Source organism: Sinocyclocheilus grahami, unplaced genomic scaffold (genome assembly GCF_001515645.1).
Source record: "Sinocyclocheilus grahami isolate Dianchi unplaced genomic scaffold, SAMN03320097.WGS_v1.1 scaffold519.1, whole genome shotgun sequence".
NCBI classification, from domain to species: Eukaryota; Metazoa; Chordata; class Actinopteri; order Cypriniformes; family Cyprinidae; genus Sinocyclocheilus; species Sinocyclocheilus grahami.
Window position 1 is genome coordinate 651,276 of NW_015505698.1, and position 13,650 is coordinate 664,925.

The 13,650-nt window shown below is 37.6% G+C and overlaps 1 protein-coding gene across 1 annotated transcript in view; it reads left to right on the forward strand.

Moving 5' to 3' along the window:
* The first annotated feature begins 4,281 nt into the window (after positions 1-4,281).
* prkg3 (protein kinase cGMP-dependent 3) overlaps positions 4,282-13,650 on the forward strand; it is a 30,389-nt gene continuing 21,020 nt past the window's right edge. Inside the window, exons 1-5 of the mRNA XM_016237578.1 lie at positions 4,282-4,356; positions 8,103-8,229; positions 8,332-8,394; positions 9,367-9,493; positions 10,697-10,863. Coding sequence (XP_016093064.1) covers positions 8,142-8,229; positions 8,332-8,394; positions 9,367-9,493; positions 10,697-10,863 — 445 coding nt within the window. The 5' untranslated portion in view covers positions 4,282-4,356; positions 8,103-8,141. The remainder of the gene's footprint in view (positions 4,357-8,102; positions 8,230-8,331; positions 8,395-9,366; positions 9,494-10,696; positions 10,864-13,650) is intronic.

A 13,650-nucleotide genomic window follows, 5' to 3' on the forward strand; every position in this document is an offset into this window, starting at 1 on the left:
CGAATCTTCAACTGGTGATGTACCTGAGAGAAAACGGATTTCACAGTAAGTGATCTAATTTTCAGCAGTAGGAAAAAAGTTTTTTTTAAAGCTTGTTGCTTTGTTGAGCATCAAAGTTTTCTCATATCAACATAATGTAAACAGACTGCTAGAAATGTGTGAAATGTGTACCTCTTTGCCTTAAAGGGGTCATATGATGCGATTTCATTTTTTACTTTCTCTTTGGAGTGTTACAAGCTCTTGGTGCATAAAGAAGATCTGTAAAGTTGCAAAGACTAAAGTCTCAAATCCAAAGAGATATTCTTTATAAAAGTTAAAGGGGTCATATGATGCTGCTAAAAAGAACATTATTTGGTGTAATGAAATGTGTTTATGTGGTTTAAGGTTAAAAAAACACATTATTTCCCACATACTGTACATTATTGTTTCTCCTCTATGCCCCGCCTTTCTGAAACGCTTCGATTTTTACAAAGCTCATCGGTCTGAAAAGCGAGGTGTGCTGTGATTGGCCAGCTATCCAGTGTGTTGTACTGGATAGCTGGCAAATCACAGCACACCTTGCGTTTTCAGACCGATGAGCTTTGTAAAAATCGACGTGTTTCAGAAAGGCGGGGCATAGAGGAGAAACAATAATTTACAGTGTGGAAAATGTGTCTTTTTAACCTTAAACCGCATAAACACATTTCGTTACACCAAATACACCAAATAATGTTCTTTTTAGCAACGTCATATGACCCTTTAAATGTGCTAAATAATACAGAGAGCTCTGTTGTATGTCAAATATTTTACGCTCATGTGTGGATATGATGAATTTTCATTTAAAAACATAAGTAAAAGCTCTCTGTATTCCTGCTTTCCTCCGTGACGATTCAGCGTTACTATGATGATACCATTGAAAAAAAGAGGAGCAGCTCCTGCTGAGAAGAACCAACGGTGCCTACAGTTTTTGTAATATATTTATTCATTTATTTATTTTAAATGTTGCAGTATGCATTTCGATCGCCACCTAAAAGTAGGCTCACAGAGTGATATTTTAAAAGCTTCTCTGTTCTTTACAGTTTAAGCTGTAGTTTGAAATGATACTGTTGATCTTGTGTTATTTCTTACAGAAGGAATGGAACGTTCAAGAGCAAATCAAATCTAGATAAAGGTAAAAGACAACTCTGTTGAATGCCAAACTAAAACTGTTGCAAAAGGAGATGCAGCTTTAGTCAAATAAAACTGGTGAATGACAAATTTTAATTTATGGAAAAACAAGTCAGGTGGGTAATATCTTAAAAGCATCTCTGTTCTCTATTTTACAACCTGCAGTTTGAATCGATACCACATATCTTTTGTTAGTCAGCAGGGTGGCGGCGGCAGCTTCCTGGATGTTGCAAGAGGACATGCAACCGAGGTAAAATAAAACTCTGGTGAAAGCCAGATTGAAACAGGTGAGTAATATTTTAAAAGCATCGCTGTTCTTTATTTTACAACTTGTATCTTGAATTGACACTGCATAGCTTTTTTCCATTCTTAACATTAATGTCAACTATCTGAATGTTTCAAATGGAATCAGCAGGTCAACAGACACAGAGGACAGGATAAACACAGAGTGTGAATGACAAACGTCAGAGGCAAGAACCTAACAGAAAAGTAAACAACGGAGAAAGAAGATCTGCAACTTAACTGAAAGAATCATCTTTCTATTTCACAGATTGTGGGTAATGGTAAGTAAATACGGCAGGTGAGTCTTTTACTCACTGGATACAGAGAAAAATAGACACTTGAGAATGGGGAAGTGGTGTTTAAATATAGTTCATAATGAGGTAAGCGGTAACAGATGAGTATGATTAGAAGTCCAGTGATTGAGAACAGACGGGAGGGAGTCTGGCATGCTGATTAGTGTTTTTCTTCTTCTTTCGCGCTTGAGCTTATGGCAGCCCATAGAAGCCTAAAATTGTGAAATTTGGTACACCGATTAGTGATGCAAAGTCTGAATCATTTCCGCGAACCGGCTCTTTTCAGACAGATCGGCTCATTGAACCGGTTCAAAAAGCCGATTAATCGGTTCCTGACGTCATCAAGCAATAACGTCTCTACGCATTTATTTTCTAACAACTCAATGCCATGTTGTCTCAATGAAAAATTCAAATAACTAATTTGTGTCAACACATAGTGAAACATTAAAAAATAGTTATTTGTGTGAAAGCATATTGCTGATTATTGCTATATAATTCACTTTAGTTAATGGTGTTTGTGGTCACAGTTTCATTCGCGGATCCTTTATGTCAGATACGACTGACTGAGCAATATTGACTAGCCTACAACTTGGATAAGATTTCTAAAAGTTTCACACCTACAGCACACATTACAGACACTGATGCACAAACGCGGATATGTTCTACATGTCTACAGTATAAAGAATGAATATATAAACTCCTTGATTTCGCTTAAGCAACTTTAAATATAATATGCATGCACAAACTATTGTAAAATTTATTTACATCACTCGACAGAAAGGTTTTTGCAGGTTTTAATAAAATGTAAATTAATAACATTCATAATAAGCATATTTCCAGTACGCGCCTCAGGTTTGCACAGTATCATCAACTCACTCATCAGAATCTTCGGTAATCCTTGGCAAACTTAGCCATGGATCATTCGGTTCTTGTTGAGTTGGACGTGCTACTTCGGCTGTGCGTCCTGCGTCATCAACCCGGAACTAAAGTTCAATTCAGTTCGATCTGTGAACCGGCTCGGTCGGTTACTTCATGAGAACCAGCTCAGAAGAACGATTCGTTCAAGAACCGAACATCACTAATACAGATAGAGGACAGTCTGAACATTAACCACAGCCATTTTGGAGTCTCTACCACAATCCCTCTAGCATCACTAACTGTCCAAAGATGCACCTATGTATATGCTAATAAATAAATAGAGCCAGAAATAACACCTTCTAAAAATAAAACTATTTCAAGTAAATTCCTTAAGGTACTTGTATGCTCAAAATGTATTGCTGTTTCTGGAAACCTGTTTGCTTTGAACTCAAAGATCTGGTATGCATTTATTCTTTTAATGTTTGTATCCTGAAATATTTAGTATGCATACTCATTGCATCGCTGTGTTGGATATTTAAAAATATATATTCCTCTGGTAGAAAACATTGTGGCACCCAGATTGCTATCAAGGGGCCCTTAGGTTTGCAGTAGCCCCAGTGTTCTTAAGCTGGGACAGCTTGTGCTATAAGGTAACAGCTCTCATAGCTGTGCTTGTAGTACATTGATATTTATTTCAGAACTATCCCATAAAAACATGTCACTTATCTTTAAATTACATTAATGGATCAGGATCATATTTTTCTAAAACTATTAGTAACAATCATATTACAAGTTAAAATATTGTGTGCTATTCAAGTCTTCTGATAACTACATACTCAGGTGAGCTGATTCATTGCTGGGGTATGGAAATATGTGACCCTGGACCACAAAACCAGCCATAAGGGTCAATTTTCAGAAATTGAGATTTATACATCATTTGAAAGCTGAATAAATAACCTTTCCACTGATGTATGGTTTGCTAGGATAGGAACTATTTGAAAATCTGAGGGTCCAAAAAAATCGAAATATTGAGAAAATTGAATGTGACTTTGCTATTGGTCATTGTAAGAAATACTCCAGCCCTTCTGGACAAAACCGGTCGGAGTATAGAGTTCAGTAGGAAAACTATTTTCACTGTGGAAAAAGTGACTTTTGACCTGCCATTAAAAGCGATTCTGCAGTGACACCCAGAGGTGTTTTCAGTGCTACACAAAACTTTAAACCATTCTTTCATTTTCTTTCATTTCTGTATAACATCCTTTGTTTTTGACACATTTGGAAATTCTCCTTTGCATTACTGATTAGGGACTGGTTTGGCGGATGTGATGCTGGCATACTTTACTCTTAGTGTAAGCAGGCCTGCATTGGTGTGTACATGTGGGCACATTATAATAACTCTGATAGACTGGCACAGGATTGTTCAATATAGGCTACTAAGGATTTGGAATGGATAACAAATTAAGAGCTTTTCTCATTGGCCTCCATTACTGTCCTTTGTGTATGTGTATTTTTTCTCTTACAATGAATGGTAGGAGTTGGAGACACGGCTGAAGTTAATAATAAAAAAAAAAAACATAACTGAAAGCTATAGTAAATCTTCTGAACTTTTAATGTCTACGCATAGAAATGTTCTTATGGTTCTGTTCTAGCATAACCACTTTTTCCTTTTTACCTGTGATGAAGGGTGGAGCGTCAGGTTAATGATTTCTATCCATCAAGCTGATCTTTCTGCCAGAACACACACCGATCTGGAGGGAGTGAGAGCGTGAAGGCTCAGGTAGGTTTCATTAAGAAATAAAACAGAGATTTGATTGTAGTCAGAGATGACAAACTGGTATTATTTGCACAGATTAGCAGTGTGTATCTGTGTTGTCAAGTGCTTTCCATTTATCTACTACGCCTTACAATTGACAATATTCTAGACACGTGACAGGGCAGAGAGCTTTAATCCAAAGATCATTTTATATCTCTGCACCAGTATAAACGATAGTGTTATCCATTATGTTGTCCACCAACCCTGTCTAAACCCTCCAATTTCCTTTAGCAAGCAATGATGGCTGGGCACCAGTAGGATTTCAGTAGACCCTGACCGCCTCTTCAGTCATAAAGTGTACAGCATAGAGGGTAATAAGGCTAGCTAATCATTTCCTCAAAGGTTAACAATGGTTTTGAAATGCTGCTATTCAACGCACTGCTTTATAAAATGGATGCCATTTGAATGGGAGTCATTCCTAGTTAGCTTGACTTTTGACTAGCAGCATAATACCTGGCCTGTTTTGTAGCTTATTCTGGCCAAGAACCATCCACGTCAAGTCAAGTCAAGTCAAGTCACCTTTATATACAGTATATAGCGCTTTTAACAATACAGATTGTGTCAAAGCAACTTAACAGTATTAAATAGGAAAATAGTGTGTCAATAATGCAAAATGACAATAGTAAACACTCAATTTTCAGTTAAAGGCAGTTCATCATTGAATTCAGGGATTTCATCATCCAGCTCAGCTCAGTTTAAATAGTATCTGTGCAATCAAGTCGACAATATCACCAGGCAAACCAGCAGTTCAATTCCAGGCTGCAGCAAAGTCAGATTGTGCAGAGGACTCATCTGGTTCCTGTGGTCTTGTCCTGATGGCCGTCTAAGAGACAAGGTCTTCACTGGTGATCTGTCTCCGTGTCAACAGGAAGACACTGTCCAAAAGTGTCCATTTAGAATGAGTTTTTTTTTTTTTTACAGTTTGTTTTGTTTCTATATGACATTTAGAATCAAGTTGATCAATACTACAATAACAGACCGTGCACGGGGATAAAAATGAAACTCAGAAATGGTTGTAAAACAGTGTCTGTTTGTTTCTGGCTGTGGAAAAAACACTGAAGAAATGATAGGAAGATATGTACTTTGTAATTATAATTTCTATCCTTCTGGTGATGGCCGATGACACATTCGCTGATGGAATGAAGGGAAATAAACATAAACATTCACTAATTTAGTTGTCATATCACAAAATGTAAAATTATTTGAAGAACCCCACTACAAGATGCTCCCCATAGGTAAAGTTTTACAGAATGCATAATGACTTATAATAACATTTTAATTTTATTAAAATAAAACTAATTTTATCTTCTTTTTTTTAAAAGATGGGATTTTTAATATGATCCCATCTTGCCCTATGATTATTTCACACTCATGGAACTTCTGCTGCGTAGTTTACTTTAAAGCACCAGTGTTTGAATTGTGTCCGAGCCCTTAGTTGGCCCCCAGCAGCCAACAAGTGAACCAGGAGTTACAACTTCACTAGAACCTACAATAATCATGCACTGTAGGTACTATTGTTAATGTTACCTAAAACAACCTGCTAGTACATTTACTTTACATTTAATCATTTAGCAGACACTTTTATCCAAAGCAACTAACAAATAAGGACAATAGAAGCAATCAAACCAACAAAAGAGCAACAATATGTAAGTGCTGAGACGAGCAGTAAGGCGGGGGGGAGGTTAGGACGATTCCAAGGGGGAGGGGGGGCCCCGGAATGGATCTAAAGAACCTTTTTTGACTAAAGAACCTTTTCTGCATTTGAAAGGTCCCATGGATGTTCAAAGTTCTCCATAGAACCATTCATACCAATAAAGAACATTCATTTTTAAGAGTGTAGCAATGGTTGTTTTTGTTTTTAGAAACAGAATAGAGAAAGGGTCGAGTGTAGATTCAAGAGATGTCTTTAGCTGTTTCTTGAAGATGGCTGAAAGACTCGAGTTGGACAGGTCATTCCACCACCAGGTTAATGTGAAAGTGATTTTGTGCTTCGTTGGGATGGCACAATAATGTGCATATAAGTCTATAGTGAATTTAGGTACAGAGGTGCAGAGCCAGTGGTAGTTTTGTAGGCAAACATCAATGGTTTGAATTTTATGCGTTTTTTTCCGGTTGACCTAATTAATGCAGCCTAAAAAATCCTTTAACGGATTTGAATATTAGAAATGTGTTAGTGTGTTATGTGTAAGCCAGGTTAAAGAGATGGGTCTTAAAATCTAGACTTAAACTGACAGAGTGTGTCTGCCTCCCGAACAATGTTAGGTAGGTTATTCCAGAGTTTGGGCGCTAAATAGGAAAAGGATCTGCCGCCAGCAGTTGATTTTGATATTCTAGGTTTTATCAAATTGTTAGAGTTTTGAGAAAGCAGTGGACGTGGAGGACTATAATGTAACAAGAGCTCGTTCAAATACTGAGGTGCTAAACCATTCAGGGCTTTAATAAGCAAGTAATAAGCAAGATATTAAAATCTATACGATGTTTAATAGGTAGCCAGTGCAGTGTTGACAGAACCGGGCTAATATGGTCATACTTCCTGGTTCTAGTAAGAACTCTAGCTGCTGCATTTTGGACCAACTGGAGTTTGTTTATTAAGCGTGCAGAACCACCACCCAATAAAGCATTACAATAATCTAACCTTGAGATCATAAACACATGGATTAATGTTTCTGCATTTGACATTGAGAGCATAGGTCGTAATTTAGATATATTTTTGAGATGGAAAAATGCAGTTTTACAAATGCTAGAAACATGGCTTTCTAAGAAAAGATTGCTATCAAATAAAACACCTAGATTCCTAACTGATGACGAAGAAACATTAAAGTTAAGGGTAAAGAGCACAACTAAAGCAAGCGCTTATCTCCATAACGGTGATTTCAAACTTTATTATTTTCAATAAAACCGCACTAAGGCTTCCTGGAGGCTAAGTGAGGGCTGCCCATGCAGGGCCAGTGCTAAGGGGCCAACATTTTGCCAATGAGCAAATTCTCAGGGGCCCTGCACTGGCAGCCTGTAAAGGGCCAGTGCAGGCTTGTTTGCAGGGATGTGTGCAGTTGGTGCAAAAGGTGGATTTTATCACGTGAGAATCCATGGTATCAGATCATTCTAAATTACTTACAAAACTGTATGGCAATAATTTAACAGTATTGTTGCTTTTTAACTTTTTTTTTTTTAATCCACTAACCTGCAAACCTTATAACTGTGATTATATGTTTCTCAAAAGTGCTTGTTTATATAAACTCGGTACTTTGTAAACACTATTTCCAGATGGACTGGTTTAGTAACTATATACTACAACATGAATCCTAAATGCTCCTGAATCTGGTTTCATATTTGGCATGATTACTTTGCAAAGACAAATCGATGCAAATTTTATACCTTTTATATGAATCTATACAACTTAGACACTAAATCACTATTGGGTCAGAACAAGAGGTTAAATCTGTGTTTCGCAGACTTATGCCAATCCCATTCATTTGAACACATCTGGATAAAAACATCTCAGATTTTTTTCCTCCAATTATAAGATCTGTGTTTTAATTTAGTCTTCCTAAAATGTTTTTGTTGTGTGTTTTGTCACTGTAACTGATGGTCATTCATAATTTTGAAGACTGGTTCAGCAAATCTGCATTTTTACATTTTTTTTTAAAGGTTGCAGTTACATATTAATTGTCAGTCAGTGTGACGTGTGAGTTTTTACTGCTCTTTGTCAGTGTCATGCTGCTCTAGTAAAGGTGAATCTCACCAGGCCAATGGAAGTCCAACTCAAGAAATTACGACAAATGCTGGAGAAAGAATGCCAGCTCAACCAGGAACTCCAGAACCAGAACAAAGAGCTGAGTAAGACTAGATCCGAGCCGTGACTTCTTTCACTGTTTATCTGATGAGTGCACATTTGTATGCGATTTTAATGCACACTAGAATATTGTTTTCTTCTTACAGAGAGACAGCTTGAACAGAAAGAGAGATTGTTACAGGTGCTGCAAGGACAACTGGATGAGCTTGGTAAGACAGAACAGACTAATGAATATTATCTGCATCCTCTTTCATCTGCTTCCTTCATATGTTATTAATAACAGACTTTTGGTTGGCGAACAGTGTTGGGAAGGTTACTTTGGAAATGTAATAGGTTAAAGATTACAAGTTACCCAATCTGAAATGTAATAAGTAGTGTAACAATTTCAATTACTTTAAGTAATGCAACTGATTACATTAGATTACTTTTTGATTATTTTTCTAAATTTACATTGTTTTCAACTGTTAATCATTTCCAAACATGTAAGCCTTACAGTAGTATTCAACACTGATTACTGTCACTTTCAAAATCCTCCATCACTTGAGATAATATTATAATAATTTAACTTTAAAGCACAGCCACCACAAAATCTGACTTACTTTGAGATCATTCTGGGGTTAAATACAGATTTAAAACCATAGCAAGATATAATTTAATAGCTATGATACTGTTTTTGAAATCAAATCTTTGCATAGCTATATGACAGGAAACACTGGCATCTAACAATGGCTTGGAAAAAATGGTTAATCTCAAACAAATATAACATATACATACACCCAAATAGGAAGTAAAACAGTTATTGAAAAAGCATGTGTCCTGTCCTGCATGTCATATTTTAGAGCAGTCAATGCAATTTATGAAAGAAATCAATTAAATCTGTATGTGGGTGTATGTGAAAAAAATTCAGATGTAACCCCCTTTGTAATCGTTAACATTTTCATAAGTAATTGTAATTTACACATTCATTTTTTCTTAGTAACTGTAACAGATTCCAATTACATTCATTTTGTAATTAAATTACACAATTTAGTTACATGTAACTAGTTACTTCTGTGTAGCATCTGCCAATCTGTATAATAAAAAAATCCCTGTAATATCCCTGATCATTTCAGTCTGGTCGTTAGTGTGTATAAAGTTTTATAAGTTTTATACATTGACTCACTTCTAATGTTCCCTGTCAGATTGTGCACCTCAACAAAACAGTAATGAAATGCCTGAGGTTCGACAGAGTCGGGCAGCTGTCATGGCTCCGGAGCGAGTACCAGAAGTCCTGGAAATCACTGCCAACAGAGTCAATAAAACTGCCAGGTAACTTAAAACACATACTAATCAAGAACCCTGGGAATCTAAGGCTGTGTTCAGACTGCAGGCAAATTGGATTTTTTTTCTCAAATCAGCTCTTTTCAGTACAGATTGTCCAGCATGTAAATGCATGTGATCAAATCAGATTTGCGTATCCAGACATAACCAACTTATCTGCATGGGTTGCTCTGGTTGCCTCACAGACGTACTCACACATGTGACGAGGCTTTCAAAACAGATGCATGAAAAATAGAGGTGCATCATCTCGACCTCCAATGTCTGCCATGTCACAGTGCAGAACTCTGTCATACAAGAAAAACTTATGATGGAGGAAATCGGTGTATATTGTGAGGTTACATGCTGTAGTCACAGCCGTCTTCAGCTTTGTTTGGATAGTGTATGAATACTTCTGGCATTTCCATCACTGACATTATCGTTGTGTGTCGAAAGAGATTTTAGCATGGTGATGGATATGACAATGTTAATGTATTTGGTCTTGGCAGAATAGATCTGCTACACTGCTGCTGCTGAATTACTGCTGCTGTTGGTTATTGCTGTAGTTGTAGATTATTGCTGCTGCTCCAAGCAAAAACAGGAACTTGCTACTGCCAATGCATACGGCGATACGGTGCCGTGAGTATTTAAGACATACTGCTGCTGCACAAATAGCATATAAAATAACCCGTAGCAGATCTATACAGGTGGAGCTGGGGAAGATGGAGGGTTTCAGAGAAACTCTGAAAGCGCGCTGCAGGAATCTCTAGTGAATGCTAGCCAGCCATATAAATGCAAGGCAGTAAGCTCATTGGCTGCAAATGCAGCATGATCCAATCAGCTGTGCCAAGTCGTTTAACTCTCTGAATATCATCAGTTACATTAACAACCCGTCCATCTAGAGTTTCATGACTGAACTATATATTTAAATCTGATTTGAGAAACCACAGCATCCAGACTCAGATGCATCGTAAAAATCGGACTCAAGCCACCTCCATATGTGTTTACATCATATTTGAACAACAATTTTATGTTTGTTTTTTTGCGGTCCAGACTTTCAAAATCTGTACAATATCTGGATATGCAAAAAATCCGATTTTTACTGACAGTCTGAACAAGGCCTAGTTTAACAGCAGTCTCAAAATAACTTAATAGATGCTTTTGTTTTTACTAACCCCAAAGGTTATGCTTTGTTTATGTGTGTCTGGCCATCAGTGAGAAGGCTCGGATTGTGAAGGCCATTCATAAGAATGACTTCCTCCGTCGTCTGGATGAGGAGCAGATCAGTATGATGGTCGATCTGATGAAGGTTCTGGACTGTCGGCCTGGTGAGGACATCATCCGAGAGGGCACAGAGGGAGACAGCCTGTACATTGTCGCTGGTGTGTATGTATAAGAAGTTAATATACCGCCCTTACTTTTTCTGCCATATAAATATTATGACTTTTTGATGATGCAAAGCTACAGCACTGTTAATGCTGTAAAATGAGGATGCTGTCAAAAATAATGTCATAAATAGATTTTCTTTATCAGTTAACTTCTATTAGCTAAATCAAGTCAACATTTGATGTGAGCATCCTTTGTGTTTAAAGCAGCTTTTGCCCTCGGTGCACTTGCGCATAGTTTTTCAGGGAGTTTTGCAGGTAGGTTTCTTGAAGCATCTTGGAGACGTTGTTTTCCACAGTTCTTCTGGATTGAGTCTGTCTCAGTTTGTTCTGTTTCTTCATGTCATTCCAGACAGACTGGATGATGATCAGATCAGATCAGATCTCTGGAGCGCTGCCTATTGTTAGACAAAAATCTCACTGGATTATTACAATTAATGGCAAAATAAATGTTTGATTGTTTTCCACAGTTCTTCTGGATTGAGTCTGCCTCAGTTTGTTCTGTTTCTTCATGTCATTCCAGACAGACTGATGACGATCAGATCAGATCAGATCTCTGGAGCGCTGCCTATTGTCAGACAAAAATCTCACTGGATTATTACAATTAATGGCAAAATAAATGTTTGGAAATGTAAACTGATATTTCCTACTGGCACAGTTAGAAATAACTGACTTAAAAAGGTGAAAACACTAAAGTTCTCATGATTGTAATTCCTCAGAAGATCTCTGGAGCGCTGCCTATTGTTAGACAAAAATCTCACTGGATTATTACAATTAATGGCAAAATAAATGTTTGGAAATGTAAACTGATATTTCCTACTGGCACAGTTAGAAATAACTGACTTAAAAAGGTGAAAACACTAAAGTTCTCATGATTGTAATTCCTCAGAAATCACTCTAATATGCTACTGTATTGTTCAGAATACGAGGCAGTGCTTTTTCATGGAAATAAAGCTGAAAGAAATGGGGTTGAAAAATCAGATCACATCAACAATACACATGCAACAATAGGTGGCGCCAAATATGTATAAAATGAGCATTCCCCACAGCACTGAAGCAAGCTGGCCCTGTAAACAAATTTACAGTGCCAGGGGACTGCATGATGGTGAGTGACTGTCCTGAACACAGCAGTTTAAAAGTCAAGCAAGTGAACCAGCGACTGAGGACTGGTTATGATGCAAACTTAAGCTGTAATATGCTACTGTATTGTTCAGAATACGAGGCAGTGCTTTTTCATGGAAATAAAGCTGAAAGAAATGGGGTTGAAAAATCAGATCACATCAACAATACACATGCAACAATAGGTGGCGCCAAATATGTATAAAATGACATTTTTACAAACAAATTTACAGTGCCAGGGGACTGCATGATGGTGAGTGACTGTCCTGAACACAGCAGTTTAAAAGTCAAGCAAGTGAACCAGCGACTGAGGACTGGTTATGATGCAAACTTAAGCTCATGGTGATAAACACAAACAACTCTCAAGCAGCCAGGAAATATGGTGCGTCAGAGTGTAACGTTTAGACGATGGCTGGATTGGACATTCAATGTGAATCAAACACGTGTTTTTTGACATGCCAACATCTGCCATCTGTCACTGCATTTTCGGTGGACATGTCACCTGTCAAAACTCAACTGCAGGCAATGAACGGTGACCTCGTGATCATACCAGAGGGATGACAAGTCAGCTACAGGTGTTGGATGTAGTGGTAAAAAAGCCATTCAAAGATAATCTGTGCAAGAGATACACAGAGTGGCTGCTGTCTGGCAATCACACACCCACACCATCTGGAAAAATACAGAAGCCTGCAGTGAGGCTGCTCTGTGATCGGATCCTCCAGGCATGGGCTGCAGTGCCCCCGGAGAGCATCATCAGCTGCTTCAAAAGATGCTGCATCTCAGATGCTTTGGATGGGAGCGAGGATGACCTTCTGTGAGAGGAGCCGGTGGAGCCAGAGCATGAGAGTGATGATAGTGAGAGTGAACCCAGAGAGGCAGAAGAATAGACTAATGACTGACATGAATAACATGATGATCTGAGGAGCCAAGTGAGGCCAGTTTAAACCGTTTATTGCACTACTGTTTTTTCTCTCAGGCTGATTTCAAGACTACAATATGATTTCACTTCTTCTGTTAATTACAATTACATAGGCTACATGCAGTGTTGCCAAGTCCATGGGTTTCTATTCAAATTGTTTTGAATAGCAATTGGGCTGGTTTTGTTTCACAGACCTGGCAATTGTTATCAAATTCAGATGGACTACAGGTTATTTTTATGGTATGCTATGAAGTGTTTATTGTTAAATGTGATTGTGATTGGGGGGGGTCTTATATTCTGAACAATACTGTAATTTGATGCTCAGTTATTATCAATTATTATTGGTGCTCAATTGTTAATAATGATTCTTATTATAAATGTTAAAGTGCCCCCATTATGGGTAATGAAAGGTTCATATTTTGGTTTTGGGAGTCCCCAACAACAGGTTGACATGCATGCAATGTCAAAAAACACTTTCATTGTCTTATAATATGCATTTATTTTTACCTTACTTGCTCAACGACTCCCAAACGATTCGCTCAACGATTAATTTTTCCAGACCCTTCCTTTGCGTGACGCTAATCTGCGGTGATTGGTCCGATTGGTCTCATTTTAAAGGGGTCATATGATGCCGCTAAAAAGAACAGTATTTTGTGTATTTGGTGTAATGAAATGTGTTTATGCGGTTTAAGGTTCAAAAAACAGATTATTTTCCACATACTGTACATTATTGTTTCTCCTCATCA